The sequence below is a fragment of the Cygnus atratus genome, chromosome 1 (genome assembly GCF_013377495.2).
Source record: "Cygnus atratus isolate AKBS03 ecotype Queensland, Australia chromosome 1, CAtr_DNAZoo_HiC_assembly, whole genome shotgun sequence".
NCBI classification, from domain to species: Eukaryota; Metazoa; Chordata; class Aves; order Anseriformes; family Anatidae; genus Cygnus; species Cygnus atratus.
Window position 1 is genome coordinate 58,350,287 of NC_066362.1, and position 23,000 is coordinate 58,373,286.

At 44.7% G+C, this 23,000-nt stretch overlaps 1 protein-coding gene across 2 annotated transcripts in view; it reads right to left on the reverse strand.

Moving 5' to 3' along the window:
* Nucleotides 1-3,606: 3,606 nt before the first annotated feature.
* The window catches only part of CHST11 (carbohydrate sulfotransferase 11), a 173,374-nt gene continuing 153,980 nt past the window's right edge, over nucleotides 3,607-23,000 (reverse strand). For both annotated transcript variants that reach the window (XM_035565579.2, XM_035565570.1), the window contains exon 3: nucleotides 3,607-7,444. In XM_035565579.2, the coding sequence (XP_035421472.1) occupies nucleotides 6,596-7,444 (849 nt within the window). In that variant the 3' untranslated portion in view covers nucleotides 3,607-6,595. The remainder of the gene's footprint in view (nucleotides 7,445-23,000) is intronic.

Here is a 23,000-nt window from a genome sequence, read left to right on the forward strand (position 1 = left end):
CCCTGTTTTCCAAATATTGTGTGCAGTTGTTGCGAATTGATAGGCTGTGTGCTGCTGAACACCTAAAGAAACGTTATCAAATCTGTGTTCACTCAAAAAAAAAAAGACAGATAATCCAATTTCAACATTAAAGTCAGTAACATTTTTTAAACAGTGGGAAAAAGATATTTCTAACGATGTATAGTTGAATGAGAATATTTTCTATGCTTATCCCCCGTGAATAAGGCGCCACTTTCAGTCCTAAGCACCTGGGACTTACCCAGCAGGGGTGGGTTAGTGGCCAGGGCTGTCTCCTGTTCCAGAAGCCTGAGCGCTCCCGCAGACTGGCACAGGGCATACGGGGGAAAGGGGAGGCTGTGGAGCACTTAAATAGGGAAAATAAAGTTGTTTCTTCTCTTCGAACAGATTTTTAACAACTGATTTGCAAGCAGTTTGGGGAGGTTGCTCTAGGATATGTTGTCCTTTCAAGCACTGCAGAATAGATCTGGTCTCTAGTTTTTCAAAATTTTCAAGCTATGGCAGAGCTGTAAGTGCAACTGGAAAGGCAAGCTATTTTTCTGTGGCATCAGGAGTTTTGTATGTAATTATGTGTAACACTGCTAGCGAGAAAAGCCCTGCATGGCAATTTAGGAAGCATATGCTCTGGTTTCTACTCTGCTGGTGGCTGCATTTGTTTGTTTTATTTTTTTCCTCTTTTCTTCCCAGCTTCCCAGATTTTATTTTTTTAATTATGGTAGAAATAAATGTATTTTCATTCAGATGAAAGGTCATGCCCACACTGAACATGTTATATGACGACAGGGGCAGGCTCTGCTCAATCCCTGTGTCACCTTCCCTGGGCTTACTGCACAGGTTTTTCACCTGCCTGGGCACAAGTAGGATCCGGCCGCTTCCTCGCGTGCCCCCATGCTCCACACTCATCTCCCCCATGCCTGGGTGTGCCACAGCCTTGCTGTCATAGGGCAGTAGTGGACACTTCACCCTTGTGAATGAATACAGCTGTTACCGAAGCTGGTAGACTCCTCAGAGGAGCGCTGCAGTTTTCTTAGCCCCTGTACTGATGGAATGGGGTTGGGTTGCTTTGAAGCGCGTGTAATGCCTGCCAAATTGCCAGGGCAGGCAGAGCAATCAGCGCGGTGTCTGGAGCCAGGCTGAGCATTCACTTAGATTGAGACCTTCTCGAGACCTCCTTAATTACCTCCCTCTCTGATCGAGACTGTAGAGGAAACAAATTGGTGGTGTTGGCAGCAAGGAGGTTGCTGCCTCGATGCTGCACGGTTCAGGAAGCTGGGCTGCAACTCTGCCTGCTAATTAGGGCGGGGGTGCGTTAGCAGTGGGAATGGGCTCGGACGCTAATGACAGGCAGTGAGTGCCCCAACAGGTGCTGTGACACCTACTCAGCATATTTCGTATCTCTTATTTGTTAGCTTTCTTCTCCTGTTGTGAATAACATGGCTCATGGTGCAGTTTGCCTCGTGAGGCAGGGGCTGGCAGATCAAAGGGCCTGTTTGCCACTGGCCCTGCTGCACCCAGAATATGGCATCCAGTTTTGGGCCCTCCTCAATTCAAGAGGGATGTTGAGATGCTGGAGAGGGCCTAGCGATGGCCTACCACGATGTTCAGAGACCTGAGGCATATTACAAGGGGAAGTTGAGTATTTGGCCTTCTTTAGCCTGGTGATGACGTGGCTAGCTGGGAATCTAATGGCAGCCTCCAGCTACTTGACAGGGACTTACAAAGAAAGGGAATCCAAACTCTCCTTCCAGTAGTGACAGAGGGTGGACACAAACTGAAGGGTGACGGTGGCACAGTGGCAACTTGGAAAACACATCTCTGTTGGGAAAGTTGTATAGCAATGGAACAGGGCACCCAGGGAGGCCGTGAGCCCTCCGTTCCCGGAGGTATCGAAGCCACGGCTGACCCTGCCTAGCCTTGGTGGTCTTGAGCAGCAGCAGCAGCATGTCCCAGCTGACCACCAGGGTCCCTTCCACCAACACAGCCATCACAGTGAGCAGTTATTTCCTAAATGTATGTTTTGCCTAAATAATTTATGATGCTGATTTCCTCACCCAAGTTTGTCTTCAAAGCCCAGTTGGAAATTTCCTTTCTGGGGCTAGCTGTGGTCTCAGTGAAAATCACAGATGAGGCCACACAGGTTTGGGGGCTGCTGGAAATGTTTAACACTAAGCTGTTGTTAGCAAATTTTCATGGTGGGCAAGAACACAACCTAAAGCTCATCAGATAGTGGGAGTTTATTTCATTGAACTGCCTCCAAAGCACCCTCATTTGAGGTGGGACTGTGTTTCTGGGCATCCTACAGTCTTAAATTGACAGCCCTCATCTATGCTGGCTGGGAACTCCGAGAGGAAGGGAACGAGGGATGTTGGTAGATGATAGCTTTGCTGTGCCACAGCAAATTTTGAGTCTTTTGCTTGTCCTGCTGCAATAACCCTTGTGAGAAAGCAAAGCTTTGTGAACAAAATCCCACCCTCAACCCTGAAAGCATGAGCCAGAAATAAAGCACACAGAGAGGAACTTTCTTTCTTCAATTTAATTGAAGTTACTTAGAAAAATAATCAGGCTTGAATGGCTTTTTAAGGAAAGATTCATGAGCAGTTCACACTTGTGTTGGCAATGTATAATTTAGCTTTTTTCTTTATTAACAGTATATTTAGGTATGAGGAGATACTTTTCTACAACAAGCCTTCTACTGCATACAAATAGGTAAAAAAAAAAAATCCAACCCCACATTGATGTTAAATTATTCGTACACATTGTATTGTGCATGCATGTAAGAAAATAACACTCTCTGTAACAAGAGTAATAGTAAGGACAGTCCCTTTTTGTACCTGAAAAGTGCAGCAGACTACAGTGAAACCCTAAGACATCTGGGGTCAACTTCTAAAAGCACTTCAGCTTGTGAATTATTTCACAGGTCTTATGCAGCGCATGGTTCAGGCAGTTTGCAAGTTTTTGTGACAATGGGCATGGTTTATGAAGAGGCTGAAAAATGGAAGAAGTTGGGTTTGGGGGCCCCCCATGCCCTGAAGCCACCACTGTGTTCAGGTGGGCCAAATTCAGGCTGGGCTCCAGGTTAAGGTGCTTGGGGTGATCTGTGTGGATGAAGCCAAGGGAGGAGTGGCTGGTGCTGCTGGGCTGTGCTGGCCCTGCCTGATGATGGGGCAGCACCAGCGGCTCCTGCATGGAGGTCGACACTTCTGGGCCCAGTGGCTTTGAGGGGGCTGGTGGCTGAGGTGGGCAGCCGGACTGACTGAGAGGAACCTGCTGGTTCCTCTCTACTTTCACCACTGCTCAACCGTAACTGCTGTACCTCTTTCCAAAACAGCAGCTCTCCGGTTGGCCTTGTGGCCTCATGGACACATCTGTGTTTTGAATTTTGCCTGCTTGTCTCCTGGGACCAGCTGTGGCCACAGCTATAAAATGAACCCCGCAAGGAGGCCATGCTGAGGAGCAGGCCGGACCCCTGCTGGGATTGCGTGCTCTGGTCCCCTCACTGCAAGCGGTGGCCACCAGCTCGCTGAGATGAGGAGGCACAACCTCCTACGTGGGGTCATGGGAAAGGGATTTTTTTTTTTTTTTGGCTCAGTCAAAACAGCACACCCAGTAGTCCAAACAAAATCTATTCCTTAACATTTGTGGTCTTCCTTCAACCTCATGAGGGCTTTGCGTTCAACATACAGGACACGATCATATCCAGCATCTCAGCTCTTCACTTTAAACAGGAATCCACAACCAATTCACAGCACCTCAGAACAGATTAAACATTAAATTGACAGATTGCAGCAGTTTGGGATCAGGATTTTTTAAATAGCAAGAGATTGTTTTAAGTGCCTGCTCCAGACCGCACGGAGGCCATGTCAGAGCTGGGCACCCACCTCAGGCCAGCCTCTGCATGGAGGCAGAGAGGGGCAAATGAGCCCAGCACTGCTCTCAACAATCCCAGCACCAGCAGCACCCAGCCCTCAGATCGTCTAAACATGCTTTTTCACCTAAAGCTTCCTTATCAGAGCTGTCAAATATGTGTGGTTGTTTTTTTGGTGTGTGTGTCTCCAAAGCGGTGAAGCTAAAGAGAATATTTAAGAACAGATAAAAATGTGGTGATGAGAGAGTGAGGCAAAAAGTACAGAAAGAAGGGAGAATGCACAGCCTGCTTTTAAAATATTTACTTTCTGAAGCAACCTTTTTTTTTCTTAAATGAAAAAAAAAATAATCACATTCTGTTGGAGTGGATTAACAGATAACTGAGGAAAAAATGGGACAAAAATATTAGCACTGTTGGATACAACACGAAACAGGCACAGAAACAGCTTGCAGGATGGGGGGGAAGGGAGAATCTACCCTCATACAATTTTTTATTTTTTTTTAACAAACATATACTCATCAAACTACAAATAAAAGAAAGATGGGGCACACTGTGATAGGCACTTGCAACAGCTCCACATACTCTAAATGAGACAAACTGCTTTCAAGTAAAGCACTAGTCAGCAATCAGAAACCACTCAGGAATTCAGAGCTGTCAGATTCAGGCAGCCAGTGCTTCACCAGCCATCGGGGTTATAAATAGGACCTGGGTTACAAAAACTGCCTGTTCCAGAGTGGATGAGAGATTTATTTGGAGGCTATGATTAAAAAAATAAAGACCCAAAGCCTGGGTAAGACTGAGCACAATCATGAAAGGAGTTCAGCTGTTGTTTGCTATGCTAATTTGTTCTCCACTGAGATTTACTCAGTGACTTATTTTTACAAAATAAGACAGACCTATGTTACTTCTTTAACCATCTAGTGTCCTGGAGGCTACGTAATTCAGTAGCTATTATCAGCTACTGTACACTGCAACGTTGTCAGGATCTGGTTCTGATACTGCTCTGCCTTCCACTGAGTTTACCTAAATCTTCACTAATTGTTGGAAGCATTGGGTTTGATCATAAGAAGACACACATGCAGGCAATTCAAAACCCCATTTTATCGAACAGCTTTCAAACTTTCCCACAAATGCCTCGCCTAAAGCCTAGGCCTCCTTTTGCCAATCTTCTCTCTTTTGTTCCCCAAAGCTTCACACAATCAAAGCTACCCCTTGATTTTGGAAAGCTGTAGCTTGCCTGGTGGCACAAACACAGGTGGTCACCCTGAGGACTACGCGGTGCGTTACTGGCACTGGTACTGGAGGAAAGCCTCGGGTCCCTGCTCAGCGCAGCACCCAAGGCAGGTGAGCGCTGGCCCTGAGTAGGCCCCGGGGCAGGACACCCACGGGTGACTCCGGACTGCATCCCACTCAGCTCCTGCTGCCCTCCAGGCCACATGTCTCATGGGCATCACATTAAAGCAAGCGAAACAACCGCCACGGAGACATTCACCTTCAGTAAAAAGGCTGTGCTCTTACACTAGACCTGACTGAGAAGAAATCCTAACCATGGGAAATCAGAAGCATCCCTGTCAGCAACAACTGAAAAGAGAAGACTCCCCCTTCCCCACAGGAAAAAGCCATGAAACCAGCATGTAGGAAGATTAGAGACCTTTTTTATTGCCTTGCATGCTTAGAGATCAACACGAAGATGACTTTCTGACTTTTTAAATGACATCCCCACATCCTTTATAGCAACATATTGTGACTGGTGTTTTTGGAGCACATCAGCCAATTCTGGTTGCCCACCCTAAGATCAAGCAGAGAGGCATGACTTTCAGAGGATGGAGCTCCCCCAGTAACCCCATCTTGGATATGACTTAAATGAACACCAATTGCTTTCGGCATTCAAAAATCTCCACAGCCACTTTCAAAATGCTGATTTTTCAGATCAAGCATCCGCAAATCTGCATTCATTTGTGTGGGTGGGCTTCAAATTATGAGACAACGGGACTCATTATATTCTTGATAAAACCATTAAGTCCAGATTTAAAAAAGTTCATGGTTTCTCTTCCCAAAGAATACATTCACATTTCTTTTAGTCATGGGTTTTAGAGATCATGTATCTATCAAAATCTGTTTTATTTTTTCCCTTTCAGGGCTAGAAAGACAGCTTTTTAGTATGCTTAAGTGCAATACCACTTTCTGCAGAAATTATTTCCATCATTATTCTCAAAGCATGTGGTATCAAGAACCACGCCTGTGTTTACCTGTATGAAAGGCTAATGGAAGAATATTATTATCCAGAGACAAGCTCAACTGAAGAAAGTATAAAACCAGATTCCTTTTGTCCAAATGTTATCTTATCTCTGTTGCTAAAGTGAAACCTACCAAGAGACCATGTTTTAAATAAGTATAAATAACATTAATTAGAATTTGAGGAATGCAAGATCAACGAAATTCACCAGAACACTATTAACATTTTTTTTAAACAGTGTAGCAGTATTATTCACTTCTACAGCTAGATCGTCACAATCCTGTTACCCTGCAAAGAGAGCTGTCCTTTCTTACAGTTGATTTAAATAATTTTGACTGTGCTGCTCGCAGCATCATTCAAAAAAAAAAAAAGAAAATATTAATTTACAAAATAACCCACTCTCCATATTTATTATGACAAATAAAAATCTTAAATAAAACAAGCTTTCTCTCCCCACTCTCCCCCCAACCCATCCCTCATTCCAATTTCAGGTAGCTTGGCACTGAGTAATTGAACATTAAAAAATCAAGTTTGTAGACTTCATACAGCTGCGTTTGGTGCTCCGAGCTGATGTTCTGGAAGAACTCTGTGGTCATTTCATCAGTAGTTCTCGTGGACTTTGCATAGGTGGGGAACTTCAGGTAGTTGCCGACTCCTGCAAGCTGGAGAATGTAATTCGAATCTTCTTCGAGTGTTTCGTATTTTCCTATGAGGTCATAGTGAATGTGGCAAGGGTGGCAGAGGGAGTACACAGTCTGCCAGTGCTCGTTGAAGGGCTCTTCTCTCTGAGTGTGTGGGTCGATGAGATATGCCACAAACTCTTCAAATTTCACATCATCGCCTTTACGCAGAGCTTCCTGGGTTGCGTTTTTCCTCTGGCGCCTCACGATTTTGGTGCCATATCGCTTGTGGAAGGAAGTGTTGTACTTCTGTGTGAACTTGTTCCTGTAGGCTGACACCAGTCTCTCGAAGGGCTCACGAACAAAGAGGAACTTCATGTAGTTTTTCAAGCGGTGGTTGATCTCTGGGATGCTGTACTGGTTGAGGGTCTTCAGGTTTGAAGACACATGGGCTTCATTGGCTGGGATTTCCATTGGATCGCTGTACTTGCCTCTTCCCGTCAAAACCATCATGACTCTCTTCCAGTTTGTGCAGGCCACTTTGGGAACATAGCAATAGATCATTTCATGATCTTCATCCACCACCAGGTGTTTGAGATCGTTGGGCGTCAGCACGCGGCGCTTCCTGCTAGACACACTGTTTGCTCGGCATGTGTCTGTCACTTGGTCTCGTCTGATCTGATGAAGAATTGCCGTGTTGGACAACTGCAAAGAAAGCATATGCACCAAGTAAGTTAAGCAGGTTGGAAGCTCTTACTGCCTTTCTACTTACTAAACAATTCACAGAAAAGCAGATTAGTGTTTGTATGGAACTTAAAACAGTTCATAATGAGGCTGAGTAAAAATGTTCCTGTACTAGAAGATAAAACTTTTTTGTCTCCAAACTTCTTGGTACGAGCTGCTTCAACACTGTTCACATTGCCCACGGTTTCACTTTGACACCAATGCAAAGAAGTGTAAGCGCTTACACATCCTGGTGACAAGTGTATTTACACAAAACTCACACCCTGAGATGTGGTCGCCGCTTTTCTTAGCCCTGGAAAACCGATCTCCACTCCGCAATCCATCCCACAGCTACAGCAGTCAGACCCTGCCTGACTTTTTGCTGATGAGATAGGGTAGGAAGACACCAGATTCAGAAAGTTTGTCAAAATGAAAACAGTATGTGGTTTCATTGCTGATATCTTTACGCTAGAGAATTAATAATCTCTGCTTGTTTGTTGGCTATGACCTTGGCAGAAGAAATGAAGCCCATGGAGATTTCTGCTCGTTCCTAAGGGGACCATTCACACAGACATGATTTCCTGAGGACTTGGGAGAATATTAGCTATAAATTCGTCTCTCTGCTAAAGCCAGACTGACAGAAGGAAAGAGCACACAGCCTTCTAACACACGCAGCACTATATTCACCCACAGCCCTTTATTATTTTGTTAATAGCTCCCTAATTTTCTACTATTATTGCTACTGGATGCTTTGGAGAGGCTGTAATCTCTTAGGGGGAGCCCACAGGGCCCACTGGGCTGCTGTGCAGCAGCCACCAGCTACCATATCCTGTACAGCAACAGGAGCAAGATTTTCTGCTAAGGCAGGTACTGAACTCCTCTGGGAAACGCGAACCATTACCCCAGGTAAAGGACCACGCTGATGCAGTGCTAAAAATGGGTAAAACCATTTGGTTTTTCAGAGCTACCTGAGGTGTCCCTGCACGGCACTGTGTTTTGCTGTGCAGACCGCCCTCACTGATATAAATGCCTTTTTACATATTCTGGATGAATTTTATCAAAGCAGCAGAGGGAAGGTTTTGGTAATGGCATTTACATTTACTTAACACCACTTAGCTGTCAATTTCGAAGAGCTTTGTGCACAGTAATTAGTTTAGCCTCAAAGCCAAGTAGTAAGGCAAGTATTGACCTTCCAGTCTGATGGGCAAAGAGGTCTGAGATGCCTTCTTGAATGCTGAGTCTTCCCAATGTGTTTATTTAATGCCTTCCAGGCAGGTTAACACGCATCACAGGATGCTGCAACGAAGCAGTTGGGGCAATGCAGATTGCATTCATCTGCTGTGGGGGTATTTAGCCTTTGGCTACAGGGCCATATTGAGCCTTCCCCCTCCCCTGTGTGGTAAATACCCTGGGCAAATGGCTCTGCACCAGCTTGGGGGTTCCTGCAGTCATGGGTCATATCTCTGCTTTCAATACCAGAAGCCCTGATTCATATAAAAGAAAAAAAGAAAGAAAGAAAGCAACAAACAGGATTCAAATGCACTTTAGAGGCAAAAACCAGACCAGACAACAAGATCCCCCAAAGCATCTTAGTGACAGAAAAATGGAACTAAGCCAGTCGTAGGATGTGTGAGCTGTGGAATGAAAGGAGATAGAAATGGTATTGTTACAGACAAACCCTAAAAGCCCAGGCTTCACCCGCCCAAGGGCAGCAAAAGCTTTTGCAACACTTGAGCAGCTGAGACTCTCCCTCCCTCTGTGCTGCGGTAGGTTGCAGAGGAATGCTCTTGTGGTGATGGGGAACGCCACGGGGTTGGTGCACCTCAGACCTGGGCAGGAGGATTTTTCCTCCAGGACAACATTTATGTGTTTAGCCTGGGACCTCTGTATTTTGTACATGGCCAATCACCACTTCTCCTCCAAATTCCTTGAGACTTTCCTCAACTCATCTCCTTAGTCCCTTGTTCAGCAAAATGTTGGCTAATAGTTAAAACATGCAATAGCCCAGTGTGACTACTTTAGACTGGCTCGTCTTTTGTGCGTGTGTGGTATCCCCTGAATGCCTTCCAGGTGCATTTCAAGGGCAGTTCTGTGTTGTAGTCCAGGGGAGGAGAAAACTGATGTGAAATGTGCTTCAGATTTCCTAGGGAAACTGGCTGGGAGTTTCCAAAGTAAGATGTTAGAAAGCAGTTGTCAAGGACCACACAGATGTTTGAAGAAAATTACTTTTTCTTAGGAAAAAAAATCCCTATTTCAATTTGTGCTGTTCTCAGAGAGATAAAGAACTAGCGGTCAGCTCTATACGGGTTAGTTACCAGTGAATAATTTTCATACTACTAAACAAAACCCTATGCAAACATACAGACATGCAAATTCTCCTCTGCAGACAGATAAAGTGCCCAAATCCCTCTCCCTCTGCAGATTTTACATCAATATCATATAGCATAGTACTGGTGTTTGTCTCTGGTTTTAGGGTAAACACTAGAAAAGCCTGAAGATACTGCTACATTACAATATGTTAACGCACTGTATTTGCTTCTCTGATGCTGTTCTTTGGATAAATACAGAATTGAGTGGATGAGATTCTGCGGCCTGTATTAGATGGAAGGTCAGACTTGATAATCTACTGGCTGCTTCTGACCCTAATCTATGGATGAATCTTTGTAGAGCTGTGCTTTGCTCCTGATTTCATTCCTACATCAATGGGCTAAAGCACTTTCTCTCTACACATCAACATTAATGAGATTTTCAGGCATTCGGAGCAAGGGGAAAAATGCAGCCTTAATATTTGCAATTGCAAACGAGACTGCGCTACGTCAAATTCACTTAAAAGACAACACTCGTGGATTTTGACTCGTCGATACTTGTCTCCCACTCTTTTTAGCACAGAGGAAATATGAAGAAATGGCATAAAAGTTTTGTCAGCTACATTTACTAAACATACACCAGCGCCTTGGGGTCAGCTCTGCACCTGCTCTGGCCTGGCTGGTAGCACACAATGCATATTAAACAGCAATGTAACGATAAAAGGGTATTGTCCTATTCTCATAAATTGCAGTACCATGGCTGATGGATGAAAAGCCATGTAGGAAATGTGGTTTTGAAAGCTCCACTTTTTTTTTTTTCCCTAGGCTTCATCATACCATAAAAAAAGCCAGTATATTAAGTGTTGCACAATGCCAACTGTTCCCAAGCCCCCATTTGCATGGTCAGCAGAACAGGGCCCTTGATGCCTCCACGCAGTCTGACATCTCCACTAGTGAAGAAGAGATTTTCTCCTGCAGCTGACGAAGAGTGGGTGATGCGTCCTGAAGGAGCCGAGTTACCTGCCTTGCTGAGAGAGGAGTGTCCTGCTGACCCTCCTTGAGGTTTGGTGATAACAGCCCTCTCACTGAAGGGGTGGATGACATGAAAGCATTGCTCTTGTTAAACTAGTAGAGCCAGGTATGGCACTGAGGAGCCTTTAACGGAGCTCCTGCCAAAGCACAGGCATTTGCCATGGTTTAGGGCTGTCTCTCCACAGTGTACTGGAGACTGACCACTGACCAGAAATACATACGCTGGCGAATTTACAACCTTCAGCCTGTGAAATGCAAAGGTTATTCAAGGTAAATTACAGTAATGAGATGGGAGGTATTTTCTTCTGACTACTTAGGCACAGCAGGATAAAATAATCTTTAAGGGCCTTTCCAAGCTTGATGGTCAAGCAGCAAGTTCAGATTTAAACACAGGACATTTTAAATTATTTTTTTAATTGAACAGTGTACTGTAATGCAGCCTAGGAGCAGAGATCAATAAAATTCATGTAGATGGCTGCAATGAAAGCACTTTTTGAATGGAAGGACAGAAATAACCAAGGTGCCACTCAAAAAAAACCAACAAACTTCATTAAATTTCACCTCTCTATAAAATACGACAGTGCAAAGAAGTGCCTCAAACTGTTATACGGCAGGTTTTATTTATTCTTATTGCACTGCCTGCAGCTGCTGCTTGTTCTGCAAATTACTGTAACTGGGCTCACAAACAATCGATACTGGGAGTGCTAACGCGACATTGGGCATGGCAGGATGAAGGATAATGTAACCAAGTTAGTTTAAAGTGGAATAAAGAGGACAAACAATATGAAAGGGGTCTGCAGACCAATACCCTTCTATACTGCCATTTCCTTGCATTAACAAAAAATTTGCATCTGCATTTAGTTCTTCAATTACACTTGTGTTTGGAGGTTTGGTGTCTGTCCTGTGCTAGAACTATGCAAGTTGCCGTGGCATTCCTGCTATCTGCAGTCCATGAAGCTATCAAAATTAGGAGTATCTCTGCTGAACTCTGAGTTGTGTCTATCCAGTAGCACTGCTTAGCTTAGCATGAACCAGAGCTCATCTACACCAACTTCTTCTTGAGAGTATTCGTTTAGAGCTGTGCGGAGCAGACTCATAATCCACTGAAAGCAAGGTCTTGAAGTGAAAAGTGTCAGACAGACTAACTATAGGTGGCACTAATGGTCCTACTTATGTGACATCTACAGAGACTAATATTTCACTTGAGTGAAAACTCTCAAAATAAGAGCAGCTCTCCCTCCTGCCCAGCAACCACATCATCTGAACTTCAGGAGGTGTTTGGCATTTACTGTATAAAATTTTTATTGATATTATTTATATTTTCCCAAATGTTTAGGGGTGTTGTGTTTTTTTTAGCATGAGGTTATACACATGCACATTTCCAATCCAATTTTCAACATAAAAAGTGTGAAAATGATTGTTACAATCTTGATGGACTGCCCTGAAACTATAAACATATTTTAGATGTTGTTTTAGTGGTTGGCTTTTAAAGCTTGGATCTATAGCTGCCATACTTGGTATATATGCATTCTATGCAACAAGTTCTAGACTGTTTTCTTAAAAACACTCACCATTAGACAATAAAGGGGTAGTAACTATGCCTCATATGTCATAGTCCAAACATAAGTAGTTCTAATAAATCACACATAACTATTACTCTTTACAATTTATATAGATGACAGACAATTATAAGTATGTGAATCAAGACACTGAATCTAAAAGAGTAAGCAAATTTTAAATAAAGAGATTTAATTAAACTGACCTGGACTGGAGAAAAGAAAAAAGTAACAGCTTTGAAATATTTCATATTTTATTTTACATTTCATAGTATATTCTTGATTTAATGTTTTCAAAAAATCCCAGAACTCAAATAACCCAACCAAAACCTCAATCAATATTTGTTCAGAGTCCAATAAAGGAGACTAGAAAGCACATAATGCATGCTGGAGATGGAAATACTTAATATCTTTGCTGACAACTTCAGGATGGACAAACTGGAATACAAATTTGCTATGAAAATGTCTCTACAGAGCGGCTGGATAATATAAGATAATAAAACTAATATTAACTTAGGAGCATTTGTGCTAAGAAAATTTTAGAGACAAATTATATCCTCTGAAGGATAAATCATGAAATATTACAAAGCTGCTTTCTCTTCTCCATTTAATTCATTGAACTTATTGCCCCACAAAGATAAGGCAAAATATGCATTTATTTCAAGTAATTCTCTGTATTGCAACCCAAGATAACCATAACATTTTAAATTCCCACCGTACAGAATGCACCAGGGCTCTGAAAAAAAAAAAAGGATCAAAGCTTTTGAGTGAAAACTGTCTTACATTGCAGCTGCTAGCACTGTATTGTCAAAAATCCTAAACTGCTTCACACATTCCCTCCTTCTTCCTCCTATACATGCATCCCACCTCATGTGTGTGTCTGCATGCATGCATGTAGAAGGGAAGGGTGAAACAGTTCAGCAGTTGCATTGCTTTGCATCCAGAGGTAACAGTTATTTGAATAATGACACATCAGCATTAACTTTGGCATTCATTCGTCTTTGGGTGCTGGAGAAGAAACAACACTACATCAGGCAAAATGCAGTGGTAGAAAGAGATGCTGCTGAAGTTGCCAATGCTGTCCTGGGAAAGCATCACTACTAGGTCAATAAGTCTTGGCCTTTTTGTCTTGAAGGTACCACGCAGAGCCTGAACAATGCGACGTCTCCTTGAAAAACCACAAGCTGGCTCTCTATCTGGCACGAGGGTCACAGCAGGGATTGACAACAAACAATACCAGCTATATGTTAAAGCCAGCTTTTTTTATCATCCTAAGTACTCCACCCAACAATAAGAGATACAGGTATGGATTCAGGAAGAAAAGAGTGAGACTTTTTTTAAAAAATGACAACTTCTGTAGCCCCAAACATATTTTCAAGCCTTTCCATTGCCATTCTGCTAGAAACTGTTTGGTGCCAGGGCTCATGCAGCAAGCAGGATTTGGGGCTGGCAAGGTGAATGTACACACTTGTAAAAGGTCTCTTTGGAACAGCAAGATAGAAAAGTTGGAAGTGCCCAGGAGAAAGACATACTATCTGTCCAAACGGGGTGACTAAACTGTGTCCCTGTGCCTGCTGTTATTCTGAGGCCCTATGGGAATCCTGCAAACAAAGGACAGGCAAAATTGAAATGACTGAGTTTAAACGCAATACACCTGAGTGGTAAGAAATCATTGGGAAGTACAGAGGAGCCTTGAGCTGAGAATAATTACAGCAAAAAAACTTAATGCTGGTGTGTTTCTTGAGACTTATATAGAAGACAAGCTTGGAGCCTCCCGTTACATGTACAACGAGCACGTTGCTGTCACCTCCTCAGTGTTTCAAGGCAGCTGCAGGAAGGGAGTGGGGAAAGGAATTCAGCAGATAGCCAATCCGTTTCTTTTCTCTCAGACAAAACAAGTGGACGAAGCCTGGGGCTGGGCCCCAAGATGCCTTGATGGATGGGATGACGATCAGAGCTGTGTGGCCTTTCTGCGGCTGGGCTCTGCCCCCGAGCCCAGCCTTGCCACCGCCTCCACAGGGAAGGACAGCACATGATGAATCTGTCCGCTTCTGGCTCATTCTTTAAGTGCCGCCATAAATCACTGCTCATATTAAAAAGCTGAAAGGTCTGGCTGTCTTATGAATTTAATTTTCAAATGAAAACTTTCTAGCCTTTCCCCTCCAACACATGCACACATAACTGGAGCTCGGCTCCATACCTGAGTGTACAACCTGTAACACATGGGAGCTCAGCCATGGTCCTTCTAACCATTCCCAGTCCCCAGGGATGGCCATTTCACAACTAGGACCTTGCAGCGGGATGCAACAGCATGCCACATTTGAGGGCACAAGGCTGTGCTTGTATCTTTTTGGCTGAGCCAGAAAAATCTACACTGGCCTCATCTTCGAAACCCCTTGCTAAGTCACAAACTGGGACAATCCAAGCCCAGGGAACAGCACATGCATTGGGAAGCTCGAAGCCAGTATCTGCTGTGCTCTGCTATTGCATCCCTACCGTGGGAGCTGTAGAAGTGGTTTTCAAGGAGAGGCTTGAGAACAACTTAGCAAAATGCATGCCACAGGCATCTGCAAGCGGTGCACCAGAAGGAGCACTGGGTTGGGGATACGTGGAGTCAGCCAGGGCGGAGCTGGGAGTAGCCCTTAAAAAACAGAGTGAGAAACTGCATTTTAACAGAGCTGGCATCCAGGAGACAATGGAAACACTGACATTTATTTCTCTGTTGCAAGACATTATGGCAGTAGGGGTGAGATAAACTGGGTGGAGCGGGGAAACAGGATGAAGTAGATACGTAAATACAGAAACACAAATTCCAGAAGAAGAAAGGGAATATAACCTGCTCTCCGAACTCACTGTGTAGTAGCAGAGCTAAACAACAGAGACTCAGTTTAGATATGGGAAAAATCCTAACGGAGAGGATAGGGTATGTCTGTGCTGTAAAACAGTGAGGCATCTCCAGCAGGAGAAACCTCTGGGAACCTCCCAGGGAAGGTGTTAGGAGCAACCTAAATGACACTGCCATGTGTACAGGATTCTCCCTGTGACTCCTTCAAGTTTCATGACGCTGGCTGCTGGAATCAGCATGAGTTTAAGAGCACAAAGTTCTCCTCAAAAGCTAAGCTTGCTGCTGCAAACCCAGGTATTTCACATCCTTCAGAAACAAAGGTCCCAGCAAATGCTGCAGGGCCACACAAGCAGCGACCAGCTAGCGCTCGCAGTAAGGCCTCCCTCAGGACAAGGCCTCCCTCATGACAAGGCCTTCCTAGGGACCAGGCACCACCACCAGACCAGGGACGGGCCAAGGCCTGGCAGGTGCTCTGGTGGCACCACGGCGGCACTGTGCGAGACCCTGAGGAGGAGGAGGCTGCCCTTCAGGACGCCTGGGGGGCTGGAGCTGCCTGGGACACCAGTGTGCTGCTCATCGCAGCCAGCTCTGACCTGGCATCTGGCGATAATGGATTTCTCGGTCACACAAATCCTCCCCTTGTACCTCTGGTTTGCAGCTTAGGTGTCACACAGTCAAGCAGAAATACTTATTTTCTTCCCAGCAGGATATCTGCTATTTTAACTGAATACAATTTACTCAGTCCCATGCTAAATCAGGGTAATACATTTCCAATTTTTAACTCAGCATGCAACACGCCAATATTGCTCCCAAGCTTTTGAAACCCAAATAAGAAAAACAGAAGATAGTTGCTGCATAGCTGGTTTCTTTACATATAATTCAAGGTACTTAGCAGCCTGCTGGAGGCGAGAGGCACCACAAAGCCATGTCTTTAGCTGTGCTGAGCCCCTGTCCCCCACTACCAGGATGAGCACTGTGCGTGGGACGCTGCGGGACGACCCCTTCTGTCACCTCCTTGCAGGCCGCCACTGCTCCCATGAACCAGGGACACAGGGTCAGTCCCCACCAAGAAATGCTGTGTGGACTATTTTAAGGTAAAGAGTTGTAACTGGGAGAGAGGAGCAAACACTATGATGTAGCTGCTGCCCTGTCCGCCAAGCCCTTGGTCCGTCACATTGGGGTGTGTAATCCTGCTATGAGCTCTCCTCTAATTAAACCACTCTAAATTAACACTGTATTTCTTTTACTTTCCTTTGGTGAGGTTGCATTTTGCTCAGACTAAGACACTCTACTCCAAGGATAACTTTTCTGTCCATGCTGCTCACTAATGTTCACAGAAGGCAACTAACCACGGTTGCTCTTTCTCCACAGCCTTAATTACAGTTAACCCCAAAGTTCTCACCTTTCTGCTACTCTTCAAAATGAACCAGATGACCCCCTGCTTGAACAGACAAAGGACCTTCTCTATTAAAATGCTAGCATCCATTTATAATCTTAATTACAATAGCCTTCCCAGGAAACCTTTCTGCCATTGAATGAAAAATGATTCTGGGTTAACATGGAAAGTCTGTATCATCAAGAGCTTCCTAGATCTATTTCTTTTACCCTGAGGTGAATACCAGTGACTCAAGTCCTGAGGGATGCTCAGATCTAAATAAAGCCACCACCATTTAGTCCAAACCTAGTGTTGTCAGGTTTGGACAGACATTGGACATTAGGCCCAGAGAGAGACCAAAGCAAAAGACTAAATATTCGCCATGTCTGCTTCAGCAAGAATTTCTGGTTTTGTTTTAAAAAAAAAGACGTTTGAGTATTTGTGCACTGAAAGAAGCTCTTTGCCAGCAGCAGACCACAAATGACTCCAACACAGGCTTCTCTGGGAAGCAAACAGCATCTGCACAAGGCTGCCCTCTCTGCTGGCCACTGATGCCCCTTCCCAAATGGCAGCGTGCTCCATCAGCCATGCCAGCTGTACCCAAAGGACAACGCCTGAGGCCCTGCAGGTCTGACCAGGAGGCCCATGCTGGGAACTACGTGTCTCCCTGGGTCACTCTGTCCTGCAGACAGGGAGACCTTGGCACAGCACTGAAAGAGCAGCAGCAGAACACACGCCTAGGTAATCTGCTTTAAACCCTGACAAATCCCAAAGGGTCTGGTTTGTATTTTTAAGCGTCTGACTTGCCACACTAAGACTTGTTGTGTCAGAGCACGAGGGCAACGTTAAAAGTAACTTTCGTCAGTGATTAATACAACTGGAAGGTACAATTATTAGCATGATGCCTTGTTAATTTTCCTCATCTCTACAGCTGTGTTTACTGTGATTTCTAAGGGTCTCTGTCTCATCTAATAACAGACCCATTTAGGCACTGCATACTAAATGTTAGCTTACAATGGAAGAACAAATTCTTAGTATGTCTCTAAATGGCTGCTATTTTTTTAAACCATTCCCTCAACTACACCCTGAAAGAAATTGCACATAATCACTTCCCCCCCCCCCTTTTTTTTTTTTTACTGCTCAGTCTTTTTTAAACTTCCCAAAGCGGTTGCGCAGAAAAGGCTACTCTGAGATCCCATTTTTGGGACCCTTCTTGGCTGCAGCCAAATGCTGTCTCCTTGTGCCCCCCACCTTTCACGGCTCCTGAACGCACGCCAGCCCCTCATCAGTGCCCTCTTCATCTGCCGAGAAGCCTGGCTCCCCTTTTGCTGCTCTTGTATCCTCGCCGCACGCCCTGTCCCACCTGCAGCCTGAGGACTCCAGCAAAGGCCAGGAGGAGCTCCAGGACCCAGCTGCCAGCTAGCTCACACTCCACACCCCTCAGCATGTAAAATCCCCCAAAGCAGGTCCTTGCTGCCTCTGGGCTAAGCGCAGCGCTTGGTGGGCGCTCACGGCATTCCTGAGCATGGAGGGGATCGAGAAAGAGGGGAGATGCCCCTGTCCCATGGCCCCCTCCCACCCCGCAAGCAGCAGGGCCAGGCGAGCAGGGAGAGGTGCCAGCCCGCAGCCCTGCGGCCCGCAGGGACGTGGCTGGAAAGCCGGGAGTGAGTCGAGGCATTCAGCTGCGCACACGGCAAGAGCCAAGAGCGTGTGCTAGATGGAAATGTGCCCTCTCCTTTGCAGAGGGGGAAACAGGACGGCTTCTGTCCCAGGCACAGGGCCGGTGCTGTTTCACCTCTCGTGTGGCTGGGTGCGCGTTGCCTTCAGCTGCTAGCTTGGGCAGCTTCCCTTCAGCACAGGTAAAACATAGCATCTGGTGGTTTACGCTGAAATGGTATGGGGGAACTGACAGCCCGGCTATCCATACCTACAGCTACCACTGGCTTCTCCTTGCCTACCCATACCACCAGCTTGTTACTGTTCTCAGGACTTTTTATTTTTTATTTTTTCCTCAAACAAAGATACTTTTATCTTTGATTAACAAATAACGCTAGTAAGCTGAGTGGGAATACATACATCTCCCTGTGTATGTATGCACATACATCCCTGCCCACATCCCTATATGATAAGCACCCAGATGGCATACTGGGTTATGTCAGTCACAGGCCAGGACATATGGGAGTCTCCAGAGAGTACCCAAGTACTGGAAGACATTTGCTTGAGTAAGTAGGTAGGGCTGAAAAAATCCAGCAGCACAGTGTGGGGAAAGCATGTGCTGCCACTGACTGAGTAGTAGGGCAGTTTGAGAAGCATCCTTGGTTCCCACAGCCAGTCAGTACCTGGGAACTGCTATCATCCCTCTGATGACTTCAATCCAGGCAGCAAAGGTACCTGCTGACTCCTGAGAAACACTGGGAGCTGATGCTGTCCTGGCTTATTGAACGGAGGTTGTCCTTCTCCGGAGCTGCCAGGTGACAAGGATTTAGGGGTGGGGAAAAGTGACAAGTTCACATAATGCTGGAAAAGCTGATATTCCTGACAGGCGAAGCAAACCTAAATTACAGTTTACAGCTAAAAGGGCTGTCATTTTAGAGACTCTGTGCAGTAGCTTCCACCTACTGTATCCATACAAATGAAGAGCTAATGGTTCCTCCCCCAGCTCGTGGCATTGCCTGCTACAGGACCCATCTTCACAAGGCACGGAGAGCTGCCAAGCACCACTGTGCCCTTTGCCCCATGGGAGGGATTCCATGGCACAAATGCCTCCCACAAACATGCTGGTAATTAACAGCTGATTTTGCTCTTTGAACGTATCAGGCCTTGTACGAGATGCATCAGCACAGCTGACCTAGAGATTAACAACAGCATTCAAATGCTCTGAACCCTTTTAGCTTTGCATTTCAAACATAAAACTGATTTTGTAAAAGTCTGCTTATCCTGTTGTTTCTAAATCCCTTCTGGAGGTTAATACTGGCTGGAGCAGGTCACCATGTGAAGGTCCCATTTGCAAGGACCATACTTAAATGCTTTTGGTCAGGCTTTGATCTGCAACCCTATATCCATTCCTGTGCTCCATCCCATGTGCATTTTCCAACTGCTGTGTACCCCAGCTGGCATGAACAGGAAAGCCTTACAGAGCCCCTTCTCTACTCCTACTGTTTTTAAAGACCTTCTCTTCCTGCTCCATGACCTAACTTTAGCTTTGTTTGTTTAAAAATAAGCTTTGTCCACAAGGGAAAACAGTACGTGGGATTCACTGCTTCCAGGAACACACTGCAATTTTGTTCAACTTCTTCTGTCCGCGTGGATGCTCTCTTCTTCTACCTCACCATCACCTTTATACATGTGCAAGTTCATGCTCCCAATTTCTGTTTTTCCCCACAATGCTGTGTGGAAGCGGTCAAGGCCCCCTAATTCACCTTATTAATGCCACTGTGTTCTCTGAGCCCCTTGTTAATGCACTGCAGACTCCAATGTAATCCTAGTTATTTTAAGGTTAGCTTTAACTGTTCTGCTTGAATTTGTTTCTGACTTATGTTTCTCACTGCTGTTTCCTCACTCTCCTTGGCTGCTCTTTATTTAGCCCCCACGGCATCTCTTTTGCAAGCTGCACTCAGTATCACCAGAGCTCAAGTTGAACTTTCAAACCCACGGAGGGCTGCGAGCAGAGGAGGAAGATGCAAACATTTTCAAAAGAAGGCATGAATGTCAAACAGGATGAGTAAGAGGCTGCTCCAAAAGACGCACAGGATTTTGGAGATTAAGATAAAGCAGCTACCATACACCACTAGTTTAAACCTGATGCAGAACATCTGCTCCTATTTCACTTTTAATGATTCACGTTCTCTGCTCTGCAGCTCCAGTGAGAGAAGGACCACCTGAGCAGAGATAAACTGGCAAGTTGCTTACACCTTTTCCAGGAGGAGAAAACACTTGCCAAGATTAGCTGAGAAGAAACAAACTGCTGAACAGCCAGCTAGGCTATACAGATCCTATGTATCAGCCTGGGAGCACCTTTTGTTCCCTCTTTACCCACCACAACACTGCAGGCAGTATTGGACCCCCTCTTGTCCCCTACTCCCTACTTACTGATTCTGGACCAATTGTGATCACTAAATCTTAGGAGCTCGACAGTAGCCTGTAACTACAAGCTATTGGAAATACTATGAGATCTCCCTGTTCCCTGTAGCAAGGTAGTGGAGCAGTCCTGAGTAGCAACTGAAGGCAAGAGATGTACACATTCACTGGGAATAAATGCTAGTTCCCAAGCAAACCTCAGATAAACTGCAGAGGAATCTGCAGGTGCCGGCAGGATGGATAATTTCTCCTGAAGCTGCATCTGGAGCCACTATTACAGACTGAGGTCTGGGATAAAAATAACACTCGGTACTTATCTGGTCTTCTTCCATCTGTGAAGCACATCACATTATCCCTGCTTTCCAGATGTGAGGACCAAGCCACAGGGAACTGGCCCAACGTTGCTGCATTTTTCTACCATTTTCACGGGGTGAGCCTTGACCTCCCAAGGAACCTCCCGACATCCCTTCCCTACCCAGGTGCAGCAGGAGCCCCCATGATGTGCAACTTGTCTAGGTTCAAGGCAAGGCAACCCCATGTTACCAGCACTTCCTTTTTTTTTCTGTGATTCTGTTGGTATTTTAAGAAGAGAGTGGGGAGGGAGAATGGAGAGCTGATTATTCTTCAGCACTGTTTCCCAGTATTTATCTGGAAGAATTACAAAACAAGTTCTCTCTTTAAATATTTGTCCTCCCTGAAATTTCTAGTCCTCCTAGTTACTTAAAGGTCAACTAAATGGATTAAACTGCAGTCTCAAAATTCAGGTTGAGAAATTGTGGCAGTAAAGAATTCTGGTATCAGCAGATTATGGGAATTCAATACGTTTGGTTTAGACTTGCACCTTTCCCCCCTTGTTATGTCTTTCCTGAACAATATTTGTGATATTCACCATTGGATGTAACTCCTATATCAAGTTGGTGCCTATGAGAAATTAAGAACAGACAATCAACACTGACTATTGTGAAAATGCATAGCATGTACTACAGCAACACATATATCTCATGATTTATCAAAACAACTATCAGATACGCCACTGAGATCTAGAGGAAAGTCATCAAATAGTCACCAAAATTCAGTACAGTCAGAGCACTCCAAGATGTTGTACCAGGATAAAAAAAATCACTTCAGTACAAACGGGGAAGGGTTACACATGTTGGTCTGGTTTTTAATTTGGTAATATGAGTTTGCCACACCCCTGAAAATCAACCAGTATGGTACTGAAAAAAATATAGTCCATGAATATATAAGGGGCATGGTTAGAAGCAGAAGGCAGCTTTTTTTTTTTTTTCCGGTAAAAGTACTGGGTTCACTGCAATAAATAGAGACTTGGGAAGCATACAATTTATCTGGAATAGCTCGACAATATTAAGTCAAAACAGTCCAATTTGGAGAAACTGCATTAAGAAGCTAGTTAGTGGGTACAGCTTAAATAAAATATTATAATTCTACCTACTGGCTTTAGCCTACCACATGTTACTTATTGTGTTAAAAACAACTAGAAACATGGTAGAGAAGGCGAAGAGAAGCATGAAGGAAACTTTGAACATGAAAAAAAAACCCACAGTAACAAAGTCACAGGCTGCCTGGGTACAACCCTCTGAGTTTAAATGGTATCTGGTAAAGCAGTGTGGTACCTCCACATTGGTACAAAGATGAAAGAAGACAGCAAGAAAAGCTGGCAAACAGATTTTTAACCCCCAACTCCAAGAAAGCAGGTAAATCAGAGCCTGGCTCTGGCAGTAGAAAGTGAAGGGGAAAGAACACCGAGAAGAAAACAAAGATCTGCAGTAAAAATACTGCCGGGCTGCAGAGCTGCTTTAGAGAAGCTCTTGCTTTTGATGGCAGAGGATGACATCTCTGTGGGACAAGAGAGGAAAAGAAAACAGAAAAGCCTGTGATAGACAAAAACTATTAAACAAAAGAGACTGTCTGGGGAATTAATATTTATGAAATGCAAAAAAAAAGATTATGGTAAAATACGAGATAACACAAACCTAATAAAAGCAGAGTTGTTCTGAATTAAAAAAAAGATACAGAGCCTGCAATCTGGTTCTGTACTATCACGAAACAATTCCCCTCTGTACTAGGCAATGTCAAAAGAAAAAACACATACAAAAACCTGATCCAAAAGCCAGTGAAGTCAATGGAAAAATTCCTCCTGGTTTCCAGAAGCTTCTGGTTTGAAGCTTTGGGAATTTCTGATCCCATTAAGAGCTGGAAACCCCCACTATCAGCACCTAAAGACATCCTACCCTTCACCCAGAAGTACAGTGAAATGCAAAAGGTCCAAAGGTTTACTGCCAGAAGTTCACAGCTTCTCTGCTCAGCAGAGACCAAAGGTGCATCC